The sequence below is a fragment of the Dryas octopetala genome, chromosome 7 (assembly GCF_963921425.1).
Source record: "Dryas octopetala chromosome 7, drDryOcto1.1, whole genome shotgun sequence".
Classification (NCBI taxonomy): Eukaryota; Viridiplantae; Streptophyta; class Magnoliopsida; order Rosales; family Rosaceae; genus Dryas; species Dryas octopetala.
The window spans coordinates 6,790,736-6,812,857 of NC_141372.1; the positions used below are offsets into that span (position 1 = coordinate 6,790,736).

General features: G+C 35.6%; 3 protein-coding genes and 1 pseudogene across 6 annotated transcripts; 2 read left to right on the plus strand and 2 right to left on the minus strand.

Annotated features, from left to right (window-relative positions):
- Nucleotides 1–198: 198 nt before the first annotated feature.
- LOC147279089 (DNAse I-like superfamily protein) lies at nucleotides 199–6,658 on the plus strand. Of its 2 annotated transcripts, XR_015123222.1 has the most exons (16): nucleotides 199–329; nucleotides 450–879; nucleotides 978–1,144; nucleotides 1,287–1,352; nucleotides 1,749–1,801; nucleotides 2,369–2,450; nucleotides 2,596–2,642; nucleotides 2,907–2,988; nucleotides 3,586–3,678; nucleotides 3,817–3,849; nucleotides 3,928–4,016; nucleotides 4,120–5,338; nucleotides 5,449–5,534; nucleotides 5,762–5,846; nucleotides 6,148–6,343; nucleotides 6,439–6,464. XR_015123222.1 is itself a non-coding variant. In XM_086249592.1 (15 exons), exons 1-15 carry the CDS (start codon nucleotides 255–257, stop codon nucleotides 6,220–6,222), a joined length of 2,682 nt encoding a protein of 893 aa, XP_086105718.1. In that variant the 5' UTR covers nucleotides 199–254; the 3' UTR covers nucleotides 6,223–6,658. The 2 variants fall into 2 exon arrangements, 1 of the variants encoding a protein (XP_086105718.1); XM_086249592.1 differs by having other exon boundaries at nucleotides 6,148–6,658.
- Nucleotides 6,659–8,711: 2,053 nt separating this feature from the next.
- On the plus strand, nucleotides 8,712–11,233 carry LOC147279090 (3-ketoacyl-CoA synthase 11 pseudogene; annotated as a pseudogene). Its single transcript, XR_015123223.1, has 2 exons — nucleotides 8,712–8,850; nucleotides 9,094–11,233. The product of XR_015123223.1 is annotated as a 3-ketoacyl-CoA synthase 11 pseudogene (transcript).
- Nucleotides 11,234–12,166: 933 nt separating this feature from the next.
- On the minus strand, nucleotides 12,167–15,158 carry LOC147279091 (putative histone H2A variant 3). The gene is made up of 2 exons (XM_086252598.1): nucleotides 14,907–15,158; nucleotides 12,167–12,720 (listed from the first exon to the last, which is right to left on the minus strand). The coding sequence occupies exons 1-2, from the start codon at nucleotides 15,012–15,014 to the stop codon at nucleotides 12,424–12,426; spliced, it is 405 nt and encodes a 134-aa protein (XP_086108724.1). The 5' UTR covers nucleotides 15,015–15,158; the 3' UTR covers nucleotides 12,167–12,423.
- A 2,645-nt stretch (nucleotides 15,159–17,803) lies between these two features.
- LOC147279092 (EG45-like domain containing protein) lies at nucleotides 17,804–21,473 on the minus strand. 2 transcript variants are annotated; one of them, XM_086252277.1, is made up of 5 exons: nucleotides 21,315–21,473; nucleotides 20,324–20,389; nucleotides 20,028–20,138; nucleotides 19,544–19,844; nucleotides 17,804–18,055 (listed from the first exon to the last, which is right to left on the minus strand). In XM_086252277.1, the coding sequence occupies exons 3-5, from the start codon at nucleotides 20,128–20,130 to the stop codon at nucleotides 18,049–18,051; spliced, it is 411 nt and encodes a 136-aa protein (XP_086108403.1). In that variant the 5' UTR covers nucleotides 20,131–20,138; nucleotides 20,324–20,389; nucleotides 21,315–21,473; the 3' UTR covers nucleotides 17,804–18,048. The 2 variants fall into 2 exon arrangements, with proteins under 2 accessions (XP_086108403.1, XP_086108402.1); XM_086252276.1 differs by having other exon boundaries at nucleotides 20,324–20,410.
- Nucleotides 21,474–22,122: the final 649 nt, after the last annotated feature.

Below are 22,122 nucleotides of genomic sequence, written 5' to 3' on the forward strand. Positions count from 1 at the left end.
GGAGATGCTAACGAGTGGTTTGTGTAATCCGAATTGACTTTGGATTGTAAAGTGTTAAATTTTTAAGTCTAAATGACAAAATATCAGAAGAGAATATAATTTGCACGTAATTAACTTTGTTTTTTTTTTTTTTTTTCTTTTCCAATAATTAACCCAATTGCAATTTACAATTTACTCCATTCGGTGGGGTCCACGTGGGTCCCACCGGTACTAGGGACTAGGGGTACCATCCGGAAAACTCGTTAGATACCGAAATGAGGCGCCCTCCTCCTCCTCGTCCCCTCCGATACCTCGCGGCTGCAGCCACCGACATGTCTTCCCGCCCTCCCGTACTCTCTCTCATCTCTCTCTCTCTCTCTCTCTCTCTCTCTCTCTCTCTCTCTCTCTTCTCCTTAGCTAATTGATACTCTCTCTCTTCTCCTTAGCTAATTGATACTTTTTTCTTACAGTACCGAGGTGGTCGAAACCAATGGCAGAGAGGCTTCTCCAACCGTCCGTACTCAGCAGGCGGGAGAGGTCAGCAGTACGTGACCGGAGACTCGCACTTCCGGTCAGTCCAGGACGCCAATCTAGGGTTCCGGCAAGGCGACACCGGAAGCTTCCCCAACCAAACCGGCTATCATCCTCCTCCGCCGCGTTTCGGTCAGAACCATCAGTTCCGTCGCCCTTCACCACCGTTCGATCAAAACCAAGCCTACCGGCCAACTCAGCAATTTCGGCCACATCAGCAATTCCAGCAACCTCAGCAATTCCAGCCACCTCAGCAATTCCAGCGACCTCAGGAATTCCGGCCACCTCAGCAATTCCGGCCTCGGCCTCCGAAGCCATTGGACTATCGGAATTGGGAGTTTGCCAAAACGACGCCACCTCCTACTTGTGGTAGTTGACCGTTACTCTGCTCAACCATTACTTAGAAATAAGTGAATTACAGTTATTTTGGTTTAGCCTTGCTTTGATTTGTTGTTGGGCTTTGACAGAGAGGTTTGTGGTGCTTTCGTATAACATACTGGCTGATTACTTGGCTAATGACCACCGGGGTAAGCTTTACTATCACATACCTCATCATATGATGGAGTGGCAATGGAGGAAGGGAAATTTGATTTTCGAGCTGGGGTTGTGGTCACCCGACATAATGTGTTTTCAGGTGCTTAACATTCCATTGATTAGTATCTGATACCAGTCAAGATAGTGAATGTTGGGAAAACTATGTTTGAATTTTTTTTTTTTTTTATTTCTTTAAGCAGTTTAAGGCCTGACTGAATTTTATGATCTGGGTTCAATTGCAGGAGGTTGATAGATTTCAGGAAATTGAGGAGGAGTTGAAGATTCGGGGATATAGGGGCATTTGGAAGGTGTGCATAGAAATGCTTATGTTGATGTTCTGTTAACACGAGGACATTCATATGTTAATCTATCCGTATCTGCGTGTTTTGGCTTAAACGAAGGCATGGATTTGTATTGGACACCATTTTGAGCATCAAAACACATTAATCAAAATATTGTTAAAATTCAGAAACAATCCATATAACTGAAAGAGGATACATGTCGTTAAGAGAAGGATGCCATTGTTTGTGTTCTCATTGCATGTAGATACCTTATCTATAGTAGAAAAGACCAGGAAAAGTGATCATTATGTTTGCTAACTTTCAGAAACTCAAAAGTGCTCTGTAGCCTCTGTCTAATAAAGTCAGTTAATCCACTAGTTATTCATGGATGATGGAAGTTTAAAAATGTTTTGGTTTTTACAGATGCGGACTGGCAATCCAGTTGATGGATGTGCAATTTTTTGGCGGTCATCAAGGTAGAGTGTCTCCAATTTTAGATATTCTTGATTTATGAGCAGCCATGAATCCAATTCATCACGCTACTTCTCCAACTGTGAATATCATCAGGATATGTCAATATATTCCTGTACTATCTAAACATAGAAGTAGTTTGTCTTCCAGTTCAGTGACAGAGAACTAAGTTTTCATATTCTTTTATCTTGTTAATCATTGTGTCCTAAATACGTTGGTATGTGAGCCGACTTTCATGATGACTGAATAGATGCTCACGTTTCTACATTGATCTGGCATGATCTTCTAATTGGCAGCTGGATTTTACGACAATTTTGTTGAGTTATAGAGGCCTTTAATGGAAATATAAAGTGTAGAAAGATGAATCACAAAGCTTCAGTTATGAATCACAAACATAACTGAAGGTCCTTTAATACAAATAACTATCAATAATGGCATATGTTAACAATCTATTTGATGAATTGAAATTCCCTTTTTTGATGCCTGATACCTACCTGTACTCTTTCTTTGGTTTAACTTAGTGTTGAGCAAATGTGATTTAATACGGTAGTCTGTGACTTACTCATATATAGATTCAAGTTGCTCTATGAGGAATGCATTGAGTTCAATAAGCTTGGACTTCGGGATAATGTTGCTCAGATATGTGTGCTAGAGGTATTTTAAATACTTGGTACTTTGAAATTTACATCTAAGCACCAGTGTTAATTCCGACTATTGCAGAATTGGTTTGGCTTCATTTCCTTTTTTAATTGCTTTGATATGGTTTCATGCAATTATTATTAGTTTCTTTGTTAAACAGTCAATATCTCAAAATTGCACGAAAAATACTGCAGCTCTACCAACAAGGTAATTTAAGAATTTTTAGATATCTTACGTTCATTCATGTAATATATACACACATGCACACACATGATTTGGTTTTAGAATTTTCTCAAACTTTGGCACATTTAAGTCATCTAGATTTGAAGTGGCTTTGATTAAAATATTTAGTAAAACATTAACTTGAAAATGGGAACTCTCTCAGATGCTGGGATAGCAATGAGTTTTATATCTGCTGTTTTTTTTTTTTTTTACTGATATTGTATAATTGAGTTGCTTCTACATCTGCAGCTCCTCAGGTTCTAATAAAGTTGTCATTTGTAACATTCATGTGCTTTACAATCCTAAACGGGGAGAAATTAAGCTTGGCCAGGTAATTACTCTCTTTTGAGTAGGCCATACAAGTTTGTTTTCACGGTTGGTTGCTGCATCTCTCTCTCTCTCTCATCTCTGGTGCACCTCCCTTTATTGCATCATTAATGCACTACTACTGCAAAGATAGTGATCACCTTCCATCTTCTCAGCATCCATACAGAAATCACTGATCTATGGTTTGCAACACCTTTCTCAAAAGTATGGGAGTTAAAACTACTCTTAAGTTCTAGTCTTCATATGCATCTATTCATTCTTAAAAGTGGTGTATGGTTGGGTTCTGGAGTGTCTTTGTGACTAAATGCATGGAAGAAGGGAAAGCACACAGACACTTGCACACGTATTTGCCATGTCAGAACCTTCATTCTCAATCAACATTGTGTTGAAAAGCTAAACTAAATAACTGCTATATGATCATTGGTTTGGATATAAGATGTGTTATGGTAGGTGTAGTAAGTCCGTTCTGGTTTTGACTCTATGTATAAGATATAAATGTGGGTGTGGAATCCATTACAAACTTTTTTACCTGCTGCAATGCTAAAGTTTCATTCAGTTCTAATTTTGAAATCTAATTTGCCTGTATTTTTCCTTCAAACAGGTCAGGGTGCTCCTGGATAGAGCTCATGCTGTTTCCAAAATCTGGAATGATGCTCCAATTGTTCTTTGTGGGGATTTCAATTGTACTCCAAAGGTTTGTTTTTTCCACTGTTAAATATTATATCTGGAATGTGACATGTTCTGGATATTTATTGCATCACTGGAGTTAGTTCTGTTTTTTTTTTTTTTCTTTATTGTGAAAATAACACTTTTTTATTTATTATCTTGTTAGAGTCCGTTATACAACTTTATTTCAGAACAGAAGGTAAGCTCCATGCTTCTGTATATTTAACCTTAATGCAGTCTGTAAGTTACTAATATAGTTTACATCGTACTTTTGAAGTTAGATATTTCTGGAGTTGATAGAGATAAGGTGTCAGGACAAGCTTTGGCTCAAATTTATCCCCCAAGGTCGTTTAATCCTAATTATAGGTAGGGTTTGCAGAAGTCAAATACTGAATGTTGATATAGTGACTGCAATTATAATTGTGAAGGCCTCCTACATTTGACGTGAAAGCTTGACAAAATATTTCAGGGCGCAGCCTGCTAATAACTTAGTTCAAGATCCACCAATGGTAGATGGGAGGGAAGCTGGAATGAAGCTGAATGATTCGCCCTTGGATATGCTGAACCCAAAAAATCCAGAAAGCACAGTGGAGAATGTTCCATTAGGGAACAACTTGTCTCAGCCTCAATGTACTAACACTCTAGATGTGTTCGATAAGTCTTGCACCAATGTGAATGTTGAAGTGAACAAAGAAACTGAGAAGAATTCCGTAAATGTTTCTAAGGTTGACTCTGGATCAGCTTTCCATGTTCCCAGTGACGGCTTAAAGGAAGATGCAAGTACTTCTTACTGTGAAGGTGGCTTTCCTGTAGATAATTTGAGTGATGAGACTCATAGATGTTCTTCTTCAGTATCTTCTCGTCCTGAACAGGTTAACTCTGATGTGACTGGTATGGGATACAAAGAAAAAGTGGATTTCACCTCTAATTCAGATCATGGATCGGAACAAGTAGATGTCTCTAAGATTGAAACTGGATCAGCTTTACATACTCCAGGTCATGGCTTAAAGGAAGATGCAAGTACTTCTTACAGTGACGGTGGCTTTCCTGTAGATAATTTGAGTGATGAGACTCATAGATGTTCTTCTACAGTATCTTCCCATCCTGAAAAGGTTTACTCTGATGTCACTGAGATGGGAGACAAAGAAAAAGTGGATTTCACCTCTAACTTAGATCATGGATTATCAAGTGGACATTGCCACTCAAATGTTTTTGTAGAACAAGAAAGCATGAACTGTAATATCCCTAAACCTCCCTCTACAACCGACAGTGATTCTACTAGGGAGGGGATGGATCCAGGTTATGTGGATCCTTTCAACTCAGAAATTCCTTTGTCTAACGTATCCGGCCAGACTTCCATTGCTGATGCTAGTGACCTTGAAGGGCAGGAAAATCTGGAAAATTTAGCTCTTATTGAGCTAGATCAAGCCATGCCGGAAGATGATATTACATTTTTATCTGCATTACACAACACTGAAGATGCTTTCTTTCCTCCCAACTCAATGTTGCCTGCATCAACCAATTCTGATTTATCTCCAGGATTGGATTCAGAGACTGTTGGTGTGTGGAAAACTACTTATGATCCATCACTATGGACTCCAATGGAAATAGAAGCTGCTACAGGCAATGTGGAATGCACTCTTTTGGAACATCCTCTAAAGCTTAGGAGCACATATACTGAAGTTGAGGTAGTCATACTGAAGTTTGATGTGCATAACAATCACAAATGGTTTAGAAAATTTGTCTCTTGGATATTGTACTCGGTAAGAATTTTACATTGTTTTTTTTATCCTTTCAGGATTGTACTGGGACCAGAGACTCAAATGGAGAACCCCTGGTGACCAGTTATAACAGGTTGTTTTTGGGCACGGTAGATTATATCTGGTAAATTCTCTATGATTCCACTGTTCCTAGTGTAATTTCTGTCAATTCTATTTATACTTGTCAGATTTGATAGACTCAGAGAAATCATTTAGTAATTACATGTCTTTTAATAACTCTCAGTATCACTGCATTTGTCAAAAAAAAAAATTTCTTCTTATTCTGAGCCTGTGGAATAGGTTGAGGCCCATTATTGCTTATTGTTATGATTATTATTTTTAAAATATCAGGCATTCCGAAGGTCTCCAGACTGTCAGGGTGCTTGCTCCAATTCCAAAGCATGCTATGCAATGGACTTCAGGGTTCCCAACCAAGGTATGGGTTTTCCACTGAGCTAGTAATGGAAAAATTATAAAGGAATATTTTTTTTTTAAATGAGAGCAAATGAATGATTATAAATATAATTACAATAATAGACTTGTTTATTTTTTTTTTTTTTTGAATTCCCAAGATAAACAAACCTGTTCTTTTGTTTTGTATTTTCTTAACGGTGAATAACTTGTAATTATTTCCTTTAGAACAATATATAATAAATGTCATTTATTAATCCTGGTCAAATGATGAAATTGAGCGTAGACATCTTGCTAATGGTATATTTTTGTGGACTGTTTTTCAGAAATGGGGTAGTGATCATATTGCCTTGGCTTCTGAGTTGGCGTTCACGAACAGTTTTGACCAATCACAAGTATAACACAGAAGTCTGCGAGCAGTATAGCCATTGACATTTGAGGATTGCAATCAGAGAAATTGGAGGCAACTCTCTCAGCAACTAGTTTCATCTCTTCCAGGTTGTGGGAGAAACTCATTAACAGGTTCTCTTCCAACAATTTGCGGTTAGTTGAGTGTTTTGCAATATTTCCTCTATATAATTTTGATCTTCATGTATCCTCGGAATTTTGACTTTTAGGTATTCACTAACTTGGACCTGAACAAACAAAGTGTTGCTTTACACCATTTTTTTTTTGGTGAACAAATTACATTTACACCATTTAAATTGATAAGAAATTTATTGTCTATTTCATCAAGTACATGGTGATGGTACTCAATTCTACTTTGCTATATAGAAAATTAGGGTTCAATACTCTTGTAGGGTAAGTTGTTGCCTGTGAGAGGCTGGACAAATTGAAGAAAAAAGCGCCTTTGTTTCCTTGCGTGTATGTGACTAAGAAGTAATAACATATTCAGCAGCTAAAGGAATTCTGATTCTAATTTCTATTAGGAACAGTGATTAACAAATAAAAGTGATTTTTTTTTTTTCAAAAATGTTCCAATTGTTCAGAATGACAGATGCTGTTTTCGACATTGTCACATAGTTTCCATTAAGGTATTAACTAATTAAAATGCCCAAAATATTTGATATTATTCCACCCCCCCCCCCCCCCCCCCCAAACAATAATGCTAAGACCACCCCCACCCCGCGAAGACAATAATATTCTAACATTGAGCCAGAATCGTTCGGAAAATTGAATAGATAAAATCTAGATTGAGCTGAGATTATTGTAGACAAATTTATTGAGTAGAAGTATCATTTTATGAATACTGAAATTAACTTCCAAAAACATCTGCCTCAAAGGGGAAGGAAAAAGAAAACTTCAAAAGGCGTCTTCATTGCGCAGGCCCTTTGATTGATTGAGTAGCATATCATCATTTTATGAAAATTGAACTCTACTTCCAAAAGCTTCTACCTCAGAGGGGAAAGAAAAAAAAAAAAAAAAAAAAAAAAAACCTTCAAAAGGCATCTCCAATGCGCAGGCCCTTTGGATGGGAGGAAAAAACTTTAGAACAATGTATCCAAGTTGATATCATCTACATTCATTTCCACCAATGGTATTTGGGATGGGAGGAGAACTTGAGAACATTGATATCCAAGTTGACATCATCTACATTCTCCCCATTGGTATGGTGTTAAGAATTCGAGTTAAATTTGGACAAATTAAATCAATTTGAGTTTAATCCAAATTTGATTGGGTTTTTGTAATTCTTTAACTTGATTAGATTTTGAATTGACTTCGGATGAGTCAGATCAGTACCCTCACATTCTAAGATCTACATGATCCACAAGAAAATGATTTTTGTCTTCTGCTAAGCGCATGAAAAGTTGGTGCAAGTTGTACTTTATCCGAAGTGTTTGGAGTTCTAACACTTTCTCTTGCCGTCCGATTCAGATTATTCTTTCCCTTTCAATGTCTACGTTTTCTGAAATTTGAGTTGAAGACGTCTTGTTATTAAAGAAGAAAGTGAGAAAAAACTAAAACTATGAAGAGCACCCTAGTAGTTGATACAGACATTTCACATAGTTTGGGAATGGGTGGAATAAGATGTGGGTATTTCTTTATTTTATTTTTTTGGGCATGTGGGTTACACTCCTTATGAAATGGAAAACCGGGTTTTGCTCTTTTTTTTTGCCTAAACATTCGGGTTTTCACCGAATTTGGTTAAATTTTACAGAATGGATAAGAACACCAAAAATTTCAAGAAAAACAAAGAATTTGATTATGATTTGGTTACCTTCATAACAAGCACATTACTGAATTTCGACATGAAAATTAAAGTGACTTAACCAAAAATATAGGAGAATTCAATGGTTCAATGATTTCAATCCCTTCCCCTAGAAAAAGTTAGATTACATACTACACGCGCTTTACATAAGTCGAACACCTAAAAGAACTTACATTTTGTGTGAACTCTATTTTCAAACCACAAAATATGAAATTCATTTTTCTCTCATCTACAATATATGACCTAAAAAGAAAATGTTATATACCTTAAATTTTTCTCTCAAATTTTTCTTTCATACCTTTGATAGAATTCATATATAAAACTCTAAGAAAATATAAACCTGTTGCATAAATTAAGTTGAAAAATGAAAATCAGGAAAAAAATAATTGATACCTTGAGCAATTTCCTACTGAAGAACAACAGGAGCTTAGGATTCTCACCCAAAAGAGCTTTGGGATTATCCTGTGACCATTTTTGTGGGTAGTCCTAATGCTGACATGTAAGCTTACCCAGTAAACATTTATTTACTAAAGTCCCAAAAAAGAACATTTACTCTTATTTCTTTTACATTTTAAAATTCAATATTCGAGAATCTCCCATGGTGTGATAGTATATTAGTATATATAGTGTGCAACTGACAAGTCAGCCCAACACAAAACACTTGTTACTACTAGAAAAAAAAAACATTCGAAAATCATTTCTCCGGTCTCTGCTCTCTCACACACACTCTCTCTTTCTCTCTCATAAAGTCACAGGACTCGCAACAGGACCATTCTCAGGCAAAGAACACAGCATTTTCTGGTCAGATTTGGCATTTAAGGTCAGTTCTCTTTTTTTTTTTGGTAAAAAGTTCAGTTCTCTGATCTGGGTTTTTCTCAGAATACAATTTTCTCATCTGGGTCTCCTGCAATGCTTACATGTGATTCCTTTCACATGCATTACTTTAAACTCTTCATTTATCCCATTTCATAAAAGATAAAACTTTAGCTCAAAGGTCAAAAATGCCAACTTGTAGTATTGTCTTGTTTTTCTGGTTAATGATAATGGGTCATTCATTTTGCAGGAGTGATTGGGTACCTTGAGTTGCATGTGTTGTTTTTTATTGCTAAAGTAATTTTCTTTGATCTCTCTCACTCCATTGTGATTCATAGAACCCTCTTTTAGACTCTTTATCGTCTCAGGTTTGATAATCCAAAGCAAATCCAATCCCCAAAACCACAAAATCGTTTTTTTTTCTTTCTTATATATTCAGAATGTCCATAGAAATCCAACCCAACTCAACTACCTGAAGCAATTTTACTATTTCATTAGTCACCCAGATTATAGATTCCTGTTAATAGAGGAAATCGCTTCCTGTAATCTTAAATGTTGTTGAAACTCTGTTTCAAGGGACAAGGATTCATGCTTCTTTAATGTTACTGTTCCATTGAGATCACTCAAGTCTCTTAATTTTGCCAACTTGGATCCAACCCATCTCTTCAAATTTTCTGGAAAATGTCACCTTCCAATCTAAACACACCTTTAATCCCTCCATCATCATCAGTATCCTCATCCTCACTGAAGCTTCCTGATTTTAAACAATCAGTGAAACTGAAGTATGTAAAGCTTGGCTACCATTACCTCATCACCCATGGGATGTACCTGTTCCTGTCCCCTCTTTTTGTTCTCACTGTGGCACAACTCTCTACATTCTCACTCCAAGATCTCCATGACCTTTGGGATCACCTCAGGTTCAACCTCATATCTGTTATCCTTTGCTCAACTCTTTTGGTCTTCTTATTGACCCTTTATTTCCTTACTCGCCCACGTCGTGTTTACCTTGTTGATTTCTCATGCTATAAGCCAGAAGATGCCCGGAAATGCCCGAGGCAGTTATTCATGGATCGGTCCCGTTTGATAGGATCATTCACTGAGGAGAACCTCGAGTTTCAACGAAAAATTATTGAGAGATCAGGTCTTGGGGATTCAACCTACCTCCCTGAAGCCGTTATACGAGTTCCTCCTAATCCTTGTATGGCAGAGGCAAGAAAAGAAGCTGAGATGGTTATGTTCGGTGCCCTTGATCAGCTTTTTGAGAAAACGTCTATAAAACCAAAAGACATTGGTATTTTGATTGTAAATTGTAGCTTGTTTAATCCAACACCGTCTTTGTCAGCTATGGTTATCAATCACTATAAGCTACGAGGGAATATTATTAGTTTTAATCTTGGTGGGATGGGATGTAGTGCTGGTTTGATTGCAATTGATCTTGCTAAAGATCTTCTTCGAGTCCACGCCAATACCTATGCTTTGGTCATTAGCATGGAAAGCATCACTTTAAATTGGTATTTTGGGAATGATAGATCAATGCTTGTTTCAAACTGCTTGTTTAGAATGGGAGGAGCTGCAATTTTGCTTTCAAACAATAGGTCTGACAGGCGTCGATCCAAGTACCAATTGGTTCATACTGTTCGAACCCACAAAGGTGCCGATGACAAGTGCTTCTCTTGTGTTACCCAAAAAGAGGATTTCGCAGGGAAAATTGGAATTTCTTTGTCGAAGGATCTTATGGCAGTTGCTGGGGATGCTTTGAAGACCAACATCACTACCTTGGGTCCTCTTGTGTTACCTATGTCTGAACAGTTGCTCTTCTTTGCCACACTCATTGGGAGAAAACTTTTCAAGATGAATGTGAAGCCTTACATCCCAGATTTCAAATTGGCTTTTGATCATTTCTGCATTCATGCTGGAGGAAGAGCCGTGCTAGATGAATTGGAGAAAAACTTGCAGCTTTTGGACCGGCATATGGAGCCTTCAAGGATGACGCTTTGCAGATTTGGCAACACTTCAAGCAGCTCTCTTTGGTATGAATTGGCTTATACAGAAGCCAGGGGGAGGATGAAGAAGGGAGACAGAACTTGGCAGATAGCATTCGGGTCCGGCTTCAAGTGTAACAGCGCAGTTTGGAAGGCTTTGAGAACTGTGAATCCAATGAAGGAGAAGAACCCGTGGACGGATGAGACCCACCAGTTCCCAGCGGATGTTCCAACCTTCTCAGCCCTCTAACTCTGGAGGCAGTTTCCCATTTCTTCTAGCAATATGTTAGGGATGGTTGGTTTTCTCTTTTAGTGGTGAGAATGTTCTTGTTTGTTGTTCAATAGTTTCTGTTTTTGCTATGAAGAATAACAGGATTGATTTCTATCTATCTCCCCATCTTTTCTCAAGTATGGTGTTAGTGTGTTTGATCTACAGTGGAGTCTAGCAATGGACCATGGTTAGTTCTTTCTGAGAATGTGGGATTTTGACTTGTGATTCTGTGGCTAATTTGTCTTGATATAGGATCTAAGTTCTGTCTAGGAGGTTTCAGTGTTTTATGCTGTTATTTCCTTGGTGATCCATTAAATTGGGATTAATTTCCATTGAACGATATTATGCCTAATCATCGTATACGATGTTTTTGGGATCATGGTCTTAAATTTCTAGTTCATATGAGTTCATAGAGAAATTTGCACATTTACCACCCAAACTATAGGGGTGTGTGCATTTACCACCCAAAACATAAACATTTTACTAATTTTCATACAAACTTTGTTCCGTGTAACAATGTCACACCTACAGTTAATTCCGTCTATTTTTCTATTAAATTAAAGGGTGATTTCGTCTATTTGCACACCCTATTTCCTCTCATTACACACCCTATTTTACTTTCCCTAACAGCACCCCAAACCCAACCCATCTCCTCCACACAGCCATTGGGTTTGTTAGAGGTGGTCGGATTCGTTGCCGGAGGTGACCGGATTCGTCATCGGCTCATTCTTCCTCCCCTCTCTCTCTCTCTCTCTCTCTCTCTCTCTCTCTCTCTCTCTCTCTCTCTCTCTCTTAGGTTTCCTCACAGGACGGAGCTCGTCGGCCTCCATATCGGAGGTCAGAAACTTCCCCTTACCTTTGACGAAGGGTCTAACAGAGGTACTTTCTGCCAAAAAATTGAAGTAAAGGTATGCGAAAGTCAAAATTTAAACTCGAAGTACCAACTTGCAATACGAGGTCTACTTAAGGTACTAAAATGCAGTTTTCCCTATATAAAAATCATAAGGTGCAACGCATCGTTTCAGCCCAAAAGAGGGGTAAAAGGGGAAAATAAATAAATAAACGGACTTTAACATGAAAAAGCATCTTATCATATATAGTTTCCCAAAAACTTTTTTCTTATTTTCTGTAACCTCTGGACAACATAACACACCCAGCGAATCGTCTCTAGACTCTAACCACTACAACAAGAGAACAACAAATATTCTTTGATTGTTGCGAATAAAGAAGAGTTATGCCAACACAAAGGACAATCATCAATCAGAAAATGTACACAAGATTTCCATTTTCCCAAGAGGGGTTGACAAAACATGAGCCCACAACAATACTAATCCTTGGTGGACTTGTTGATGAGAGACTTGTGAATGTGAGGGATCACGCCACCACCGGCTATTGTACCTTTGATCAGGGTGTCGAGTTCTTCATCACCACGAATTGCAAGCTGCAGATGCCGGGGTGTTATACGCTTCACCTTTAGATCCTTACTTGCATTACCTGCTAGCTCCAACACTTCTGCAGTCAAGTACTCCAATATAGCAGCAGAGTATACAGCAGCTGTGGCACCAACTCTTCCATTAGCTTGAACCCTTGACTTCAAAAGACGGTGAATTCGACCAACAGGGAACTGCAGGAATAAATATTCAAGTATGAGCCACGGGAACACAATGAGTATATATCATAAACTTAGAAAGTTCATTGTTAAGGGGAATAATTAAAGAACTACAGAAACATCTAATTGGACCAATTTATCAACTTGTTGACAAGACCATAATACTCATGCCACCAAATTCAAACAACAATTTTATGCACCTATACTTGAAACCCAAAGTATCATCAGGGTTGATAGTTTACAGTGCCTCACCCAATTAATGACACATCTGATTAGATTGACTATTATTATATTAAATAGAAGGAATGCAGACCCTCATTTCACTTTGGAGATGAGGGAGAAAGAACAGCCATCTAACTGACTATAATTCATGTACCAGAACATTGAACAATGAAAATAGGATAAAGAAACCTACACCAATTAGATTGTTTGTCCACTACGACCTGAAACTATCTTTTACCACACCGATAACCTCAGCAATTAAAGTTCCCCTACAAAACATCATCATTCAGCCTACAGAAGATGTCCCATCCCCTAGAAAATAAGATAGCAGATATTCACTGGGCAGCGAATCAACATGACCTCATTAGCAAGAAGAGTTCATGTATTCCTCCTATTTATTCAGGCAGAATTTAAAGGCATGTTCCTAGCAGGTAGTCACAATTTATTATGCCCTGCATTCAAATGGGTCTTGTGGCAATAGCTTAGCCGCATAGTATTGCTTCAGTATGGGTTACAAGTGAGTAACAATAAACAGGAACGACAGGATAGGATAATAAACCTAGAGATAAACAGATATCAGATCCTTCTTTTATATATTTTGGTCATAATGCGAATGGATTAAGAAAACCACTAGAACAAGAATGCGTCAAGAGAGTGAACCATCTATTTTTGTACGAAAATCCTTCATCACTCTAGGCTACTTTCTTGAAGGGGGCACAGCCTCCACTTGAATGCAAAGAAGTCTCATAATTTAAAGTTTAGTACACCAGAATTTAAGTGCAATAGAATAATATCAATGTCTAACCTTTCTGGCCAATTTTAACCTTAACAAGTTGGATGGACCTACCCAAATCTGATTGTAAGAAATTAAAACTAGGAATTTCTGAAACAGCTGCATTGCATTCTAGGCTCTGTTTCTTAAAAGAAAAACTAAATGATGAACCTTCACAACAGAGAATGTAAATTCTTTCTGCTACATCTCAGTGCAGAAAACTATGGAACCAATAATGAGCTGAGACAATCTATATTCTAAAGAAGACAGCATATATGTTTTAATCATCTTAAGAAGAGACCAATCTTTCTTTCGTTAGTTAACCCACCTTTTTCTAAAAGTGATTGTAGTAAATTCTGGTTTTATATTATTTGGAAGAAAAAGGGCAAGAAGTTGGATATCTGATTCCACTTAACAACTTGTTTGGAGTATCAAGAATGAAGATTATTTTATGCTTTTTTTTGGTCTGCCTACACCCACCAAAATATAGTCTAGATTCTAAAAATACAAAAAATAAAAAGTCCAGGATACATGAACCTTCTAATGCGGTATAGATTATTCAGCAAAAAGGAACAACAATGTAAGCAAAAGAAAGGGCCAATGAATAGGAAAGAAAGTTGAAACATGAGTACAGTCAAGTAGGTGCACAGAGAAAACTGAAACTTGTACATCTTAAAGTTGGGAACAATCACTTAAATACTAATCAAATAACCAATTGTGATTACCAAATAAAGCACTAGATATAACATAAAACAGAGCAAAAAAAGGCGTGAGTCCTCTCCTTTCCCATGTAAATAAAATCCTATGAATTTGAAATTCAGTTACTTTCACAGCAAAGAAACAAATCCTAAAGCATAAAGCTTAGAAGGCCTTCCAAATAAACCCATCACTAAACACGAATTGTTCACAATATCATCCAAGCACAATTGTGCCACATTAAGCACAGTTTAGCAGAGGCCTCTGAGCTCCGAAATTACGAAATCCCAAAGCCCAAAAACATAAAATCTCTCATATTTTTCCACAATTAAGAATTTCCCAATAAAAATTCCAATCACACAAGATAAAATAACACAAAACCAGCCTTTATAAGCAATGCCCATTAACAAAGACGCATAAAGATTGATACTTGACAACAAATCAGAGCAGAAATCAGAAAGAAAATAAAAAGGAATAAAAAAAGAGGATAGAGAGAGAGAGAGAGAGGGACCTGAAGGCCAGCTCGAGAAGAACGAGAGATGGGTTTCTTCTTGTCTTTGTCTTTGTTGGTGGCTGGGCTTTTCCCCATTAACAGACCCTTCGCTCCTTTCCCTGACATTTGTTCAGAATCAAAAGAATCTTCCAATCACTCTCAATCAATCTGCTTCTTGCGACTCTGCAACGCCAACGAAAACGAAACGCAGAGAAAAACGAACAAGGAAGGAGAGGAGAGGGCAGAGGGGTGGTCGAGGAAGATCGAATCTTTTTGTTGATGTGCGGGACTGCAGAAAGTTGGACTATTTATAAGGGCGAGCGGTTGCCGCTAAATCCCCCACCAACTTTTGTTTAATTACGAATAAACCACTGGCTTTGCACTCCTTAATCCTTATCGTATTTGGATATGTGACTTGAGTTCGAGTTTCCGTTTCCATCAGGCATTAATGTTATCTATCTATGTTATTATTAAGACAACTCTCTTTATAAATTAAAATATGAAAAAAATTTCAGCTATGTAACAATTTAATAGTAGATTTTAAAAATCACATAAGAATAATGTTAAAGATTTTGAATTTGTGTCTTGAATTTGGATCTCAAATTATGTGGTATGTAAATGTCATTATTTATTTGTTGTAAATAAATGAGTCTCAAATGCATTCAAATATGAATTTAAAACCAATGTTACATAATTTGAAATGCAAATTTAAGATATCAATTTAAAATTCTTAACAGTGCTCTTCACATAATATAATAATTAAATTCTACTAGCCCCACCAAAAATTGGTGAAAATCTGTAAATTTGTTGTAGTGAGTATGTAATGAATTAAAAGAAAGAATCTAACTACCATAATGTTTAGACCAAAACTTATGCACATTAGAAGGAAAGTATACTATCATAAATCAACTTTAAAAATCTCACACATCACCATGGCTAGAGGTGTCAAATGGACTAACTAACATAAGTATGACACAGACATAACACGGTTAAAATGAGCACGACATGACATGAGCACGATACAGTTCTAAATTAGCATGAGCACAACACAAAATATATAGATTGGGTCGAAATTTTTAGCCCATCACAGATAATACGAGCATGACACAAATAAGTCCAACTAAAATCGGCCATACCAGCACGGCTCATTTGACATCTCTAGGCTCTAACCATGTCACTGTCCCGACTCCCGACATGCTCCATGGTGTTTGGGGTAGTTGGCTTTTCTCTACATATCTACGGTTCTGCCTCTTTTTTGTTCTCTTGTTAATGTAGTGTTTTGGTCATTCCTTTTGCTCTCTTGTTAAGAATTTCCTATTACCAGTGGAAACACTGTTTGTGCCTATCCATTTCATCACTTTGCATTGAAAGTCTTGCTCCTGCTGTGACAACAAAACTGGTGTTAGGATTAGAGTTTGGGCCTTTGGGTGTCTTTTTGGTTTGGGCTTTTATTGTATTTTCTGGGCCCATGTTTCTTATTTTGGTGTTTTGGTTGGGCTTAGCCCTTTCTGTTGCTTCGCAATGGCAATATGACATAATACATCATCTGGAAAAGACCATCAATCAAATTCCATAGAATTTGGAATTCCTTGATTACTATATTCTGTATGGTTCGGCTCTGTATATCATTAGAAAATTAAATAAATCCTAACACTGTATTAAAAAATAAAATTCAAATTAATCCTTAGTCATATAAATTTTGAACCATGACTACGTATTTGAGCTGAAGATCAAACTGAAACATGTGCGAGCTAGAATGGTGCATTGACTTTAAAGAAAAGTGGATTATAATAATTCTCAAAAAAAAAAAAATAGATGGTAATTACCGCTGCTCAAAGATACTATTTTAAAATTCTACACAAAGAGAATTTAGAGTCAAATAGTCAGTAACAAAGATACAAAGATGTTTATATTGTCAAAATGTTTGAATTATTGATAATTGATTATTACGTGAATATGTGATGCAAATTCACAGTCTATTAAATAATTAATATCCAAATAAATATCAATAATGTTTTATTGTCTGATAAGAGAACATAAGTAATTCAGTAACTCATATACACCAAAAAATATATAAGAACTCATAACTCATAATTTATATAAGTAACTCTTTGGATAAGTTACTCATGTTCTGACAAATAACATTAGTAATTAGCATTATCTGACAAATAAATTATAACATATATGAATTAAGTAACTCGATCATAACTCATAAGTAATTAAGTGCAGATCTTAGAATTGTTTGTGGAATTGTCCAACTTAATGAATAATGAGAGTATATAGCATGGATTAATCTTGTTTTTATTAGGATAGTTGTTTTAGTGTTCATAAACATGAAGTTAGTGATAAACAAAAAAACCGATTCATTTACTTGCAATTTAGCAAATTAAATTTTGCTTAGTGATTGATCGGCAACAAAATTTGCAGCGAACACTTAAGCTGACTGTAGGTTTAATTCTCTATTTTGATCTTGAGTTGTAACATTTGATCATCTAAACTCTCACTTCTTTCATACAATTAATTAATTCTCATAAGTTAGGATTAAGTACTGCTCTTGTTATAAATTCTCTATCATAATCTATAAAATAAAACAGAATAGTTTTTGAATTATCTCCGAGTCCGAATGGCTGAGATCGTTTTGGTTTAAATTCAATAGTTGGTTATCTATTTTTCAAATTTACTTTTCCGCTCATAAAAATTAGTTTACTGCCTCTCTCTCTTTAATTAATTTTTCTAAATTTATTTTTTGTTATCTATTAAACTAATTACACTTATTAAAATATTAGTATTTACACAATAGAAAGAGCCGTTTCGCGCGTTGCGCGAATATATATATATATATATATATATAGTCAGGAAATGGCCAGGGCCCAAAAGTAATTATTTAAAATATATATAAATAATAGAGGGAGGACTGATCAATATGTCTTTAATTTCTTCAATCGGTATAACAAAACTTTCCAACACTCTAGAAAGACAATAGAAGTAAATTCAACTACATAATAACCAACCATATGCAGAAAAGTTGGCCTTCAATCAATATCAGAAGCTACTCAACCAAACAAGTTGACCTTTCATCCTTAATTTGAAGAAGTACGTTCTAGAAAATTAAGAGGTCCCCCTCACTTGATGAAACGATTAATTTTCTGTCTTTCAATATTCAAATCCTGCGCAAACGAAAAATTACACGTACAATTGATTATTAATTGTCACACAAAAAATACAAAAACAAAATGTCTCATCACTTTCTCTTTCTCTATAGTTATACACCAAGTACAAGTACATACATTCATATAGTAGACTATGAATAATCATTCAAACAGTTGTATTAAGCGTTTTTATATTCACGTACTGTCACACTTAACATTTTCGATATATATATATATATATACACACATAGCTTTTGCTTATTATTTTTATAAGGAATATATCAAGTTATATATGCTATAGCAAGCTAGGGATCTTAGTTAACCATATATAAAAAGAAACATAAAGATACTAAAATCCAAATTATAAGTGGACATTGCTTATAGTGGTATACGTATGGCTGCATATATGTGCATATATCTCCAGATATAGGTCAAACTTCCACTGCCCAACTACTAATGTGCATGGACAGTTGAGTGACCATGATCGGCATGGCGAAGTAGCAATTACATATTATCAATTAAAATTGAGTCTATATTAACAGTACACCTATATGCTAACAGAGGTTGAAGAAAGCACGAGAAAACTAAGTGAAACCAAGAAAATGAGGCTCTGTATTGATTGAATGATCAATGTTACAAAAGAGTAAGAGAGCTCGAAGCTCATATATAACAGAAGACCAATCTTGCAAAACTAACTAAAACATAACCACACAATTCTAACAAAGCTATCCACATGTCACGCAGCTATTGAACATCTTCTAACAAAATCATTAATAAGAGAACTAATGAAATGCTGACAGCTGGCTGTACACTTAACACTATATATATATATATATATACACATATAAAGCATATCTAAGGACTTAGTCGACATATATATCCATGTACGTATATTATATAATGTTTTCTTATTAGATAAATTGATCTGTTATGTTTGTATGTAATTATTAACCGATCAAGACCACAAATTCAAACATAATTATACATAATCAGTGAATGATCTAATTAAATGTCTATATAACATAAGTGGTTGACAAAAAACATGCATTTACCCTCCATATACACATGCGCTTAATAGAACCGTCGAGTAATACTTGAAGGATTTCGAACATAGCTTAAGAAGATTTAAACACTATTAAAAAGCTATATAATTAAGACACTAAGAAAATGGGCAAAATATATTTGAAGGGCCCAAATTTAAATTAATTTTTTTTAAATATCGTAATTAATGCCTCATTTTCGGTCAATCATCACAATGAGTTTTAATTTCCCCTATAGATCGATGCAAGTCTAATTAATTAGCGTAATATACGTGTTCAAAAAATCCCCCCAAACAACAAGGGAATTAATGAAAGGCATATATAAAAATGTCAATGGCCAAAACAAATACAGAGAAAATGAAACAAAAAAATTTAAAAACCAAACCAGAAATACAAATAATCATATATCAAAAGATTCATTATATTAAGAAAAATTAGGAATTAATTAAGAGTAATTAATACTTACTGTTGAAATTCTATGTTAACGAACGTAGCGGAAGATTTGGCGATTGCAGCAAATGCAGTAGTGGAGAGGACCATAGTAGCGTCATTCCTCGAAGGCCGAGACACGGAAGTAGCCGCACGATCGACAATCTTGATCTGAATCGTCTGGTCAGGAATGCAAGTCCCAGGGACCTCTGCGCTTATGCACCGTACCAGATACTGCCTCCCACAGGCTGCGCCATTGTCCCAAATGCCCTCACCGGCTGACCCAAAAAGGTTGCTCGAGGGAAACTGGGTCGGGTCACTTCCAAAGCAGGCTGTGGCTGCATGTACCACAACATAAAAAAAAAAAAAAAAGCCAAAAACGCAAAAAACGCAAAAAAAAAAAAAAAAACCAAGCATAATGATTAAAGAGGTAACAGCTGGTGGTAGGAATAATGAGTTAAGATTATAATAAGTTAAAAGTACGATAATTTCTAATGCAATAAAAAAAAAAGTTTGCTTACGTAAATATGGAGGTTTGTAGTGGGCAGCGGTGCCAACATCAGCTTGAGAGGAATGGAAGAGGGCTGCTGAGAGGAAGAGGAAGAGGCATGGAAGTAAAGACATAATCTTGCCTTCAAAAATGAGAAAGTAATATGAGGGGGATGTATAATGGTACATACATATTATATGTTGTCTTGAGAATGATTCTAATTAAGAAAAAACAAAAAAGAATGATTTTAATTAATTAATTAAGAATGCAAGTCAAAGTCAACGGTTTGAAATTAGGTTAATTTAACTAAAGGTGCATGAAATGTACCTGTTAATTAGCTCAAGAGTTGGACACCAAGAAACGTGCGTTCAAGTTCTGTTGAAAATGTATAATCTGCTAAGCAAGCAAAAACAGCTAGCAGAAAGAGATCGGATTAACAGAAGCAAAGGTAAAAACAAATGAAAGACAGAAATTAAGCGCTAGAAAGAAGTGATTCTAGTATTAATTATTGGAAATGGTTTCAACTAATTTGCTATATATGCTTGATGGGGCCGGCAGAACAGAGAGGGGTGGTTTGGGTGGACATATATGGAGTCATCAAATGAGTGTAGGTTGATCTAAACCACTAATCTCTTTAAAATATTTCATCGAGTATCTTATTTCTCTATATCATCAATCTAAGTCATTAATTAAGAATTCTTAATTAAAAATGAATATGAAAAAAATTGAAGCATTTAACCTAAAATTAATTGGCAATAAGCCAATAAATTAATGGAGAGGTTTAAGACCTTATATACATCACTATATAAGGTGGATCTTTATAATTTTCCGATATGAAATTCTTTCTCTCAACAGAACTAGTCTCAATATTTTGAGTAAAGATCGATTTTATTATTTGTTTTCTTTCTTGTGACAAGAGTTTTCAGAAGCAGAGAATATATCTTCCATGTGGTACAAGGACCAAGCTAGCTTGGCCGTCCCTCTCCGGCTTCATTATATGCAGGCCAAGTGCAATTACAAAAGAGCAAAATTGCAGACCCAGAATCAGATTAGCGTACAATCAATTAATTTTGGTGCAGATAAAACAAGTAATCAATCTTGCTCTCACAACATGTACGTGAGACTAAGAAAAATATATATAAAAAAATTAAGATTAATTTTCTTGCTCTGAACGAAAATGGTTTCCATACACAGTTTGAATAACATGCATGATGCATGTAAGAATATTATAATTAATGAAACATATTCTTATTTGATTTATTATTAAAGCAGAGAGAGAAACATATATATATATATATATATATATATATATATATACCTGGTAGGTGCAGAGTTTGCAGGAATCAGCAAGAAGAATAGAGGCTGAAGGCTTGCAGTACTTAAAGACAAACCGACTGAAAAATGGCTTGGAGGATGAATTTAATTAAAACTGATAAAATCACATGTATGTTGTGAATCAGAGTGTCATGAAATATGTGCGTTTTTTTCGTTCCTGTAAAATATATATTGTGACGGGCAATATATATATATGGACTCCATCATTTGAGGTCCACACACCAACGTTTGCTTCTAAGGAAGATACTTCTCAAATGTATACGTTTAGATATCCTCTTTTATAACGTACGTTATAATTACTTGTTTGATTGTAAAACAAAACGTAATTACTTACTCATTAATTTCTCTTTATATATGATTTTAATATCATGCATGTTAATATGTCGATGTTACCCTAGCTTATACACAAAAAAATTCCTTTAATTAGTCCGTAATTGTGAACTTTCATGTAATATATATATAAAACAAAGATTTATATCCGACATATATAAAAATGTCCTAGAGCTAACTAGTAATTAGTAAGATAATACAGTGCTAACCACCTTTTTGGGCTCACTACACAAAATAATTTTATGATCTAAACCGTTCATATTTTAGGTCTCTATTCAAAGACTAATTTTACAAAAAATCAATCAAATCATAAATCATTTAGCCATTTAATTACCATTACAATAATTTCATATTTTATTAAAAAATTAACTTGTGTTCGCCCATTTACATAAACACAATTAGCTTACTAATAGTTGACTAAACGATTTCCGATTTTGTTGATTTTTTGCAAAACTTCAAAT

Excerpts from the sequence above, each read along its gene's own strand:
- LOC147279089 (XM_086249592.1), top strand. The coding sequence starts at position 255 with ATGAGGCGCCCTCCTCCTCCTCGTCCCCTCCGATACCTCGCGGCTGCA. Across the intron at positions 1,802-2,368 it reads ATTTTTTGGCGGTCATCAAG|ATTCAAGTTGCTCTATGAGG; the intron begins GTAGAGTGTCTC and ends ACTCATATATAG. Across the intron at positions 5,535-5,761 it reads GGCACGGTAGATTATATCTG|GCATTCCGAAGGTCTCCAGA; the intron begins GTAAATTCTCTA and ends TTAAAATATCAG.
- LOC147279091 (XM_086252598.1), bottom strand. The coding sequence starts at position 15,014 with ATGTCAGGGAAAGGAGCGAAGGGTCTGTTAATGGGGAAAAGCCCAGCC. Across the intron at positions 12,721-14,906 it reads CTTCTCGAGCTGGCCTTCAG|TTCCCTGTTGGTCGAATTCA; the intron begins GTCCCTCTCTCT and ends TTATTCCTGCAG.
- LOC147279092 (XM_086252277.1), bottom strand. The coding sequence starts at position 20,130 with ATGTCTTTACTTCCATGCCTCTTCCTCTTCCTCTCAGCAGCCCTCTTC. Across the intron at positions 19,845-20,027 it reads CTACAAACCTCCATATTTAC|CCACAGCCTGCTTTGGAAGT; the intron begins GTAAGCAAACTT and ends TGGTACATGCAG.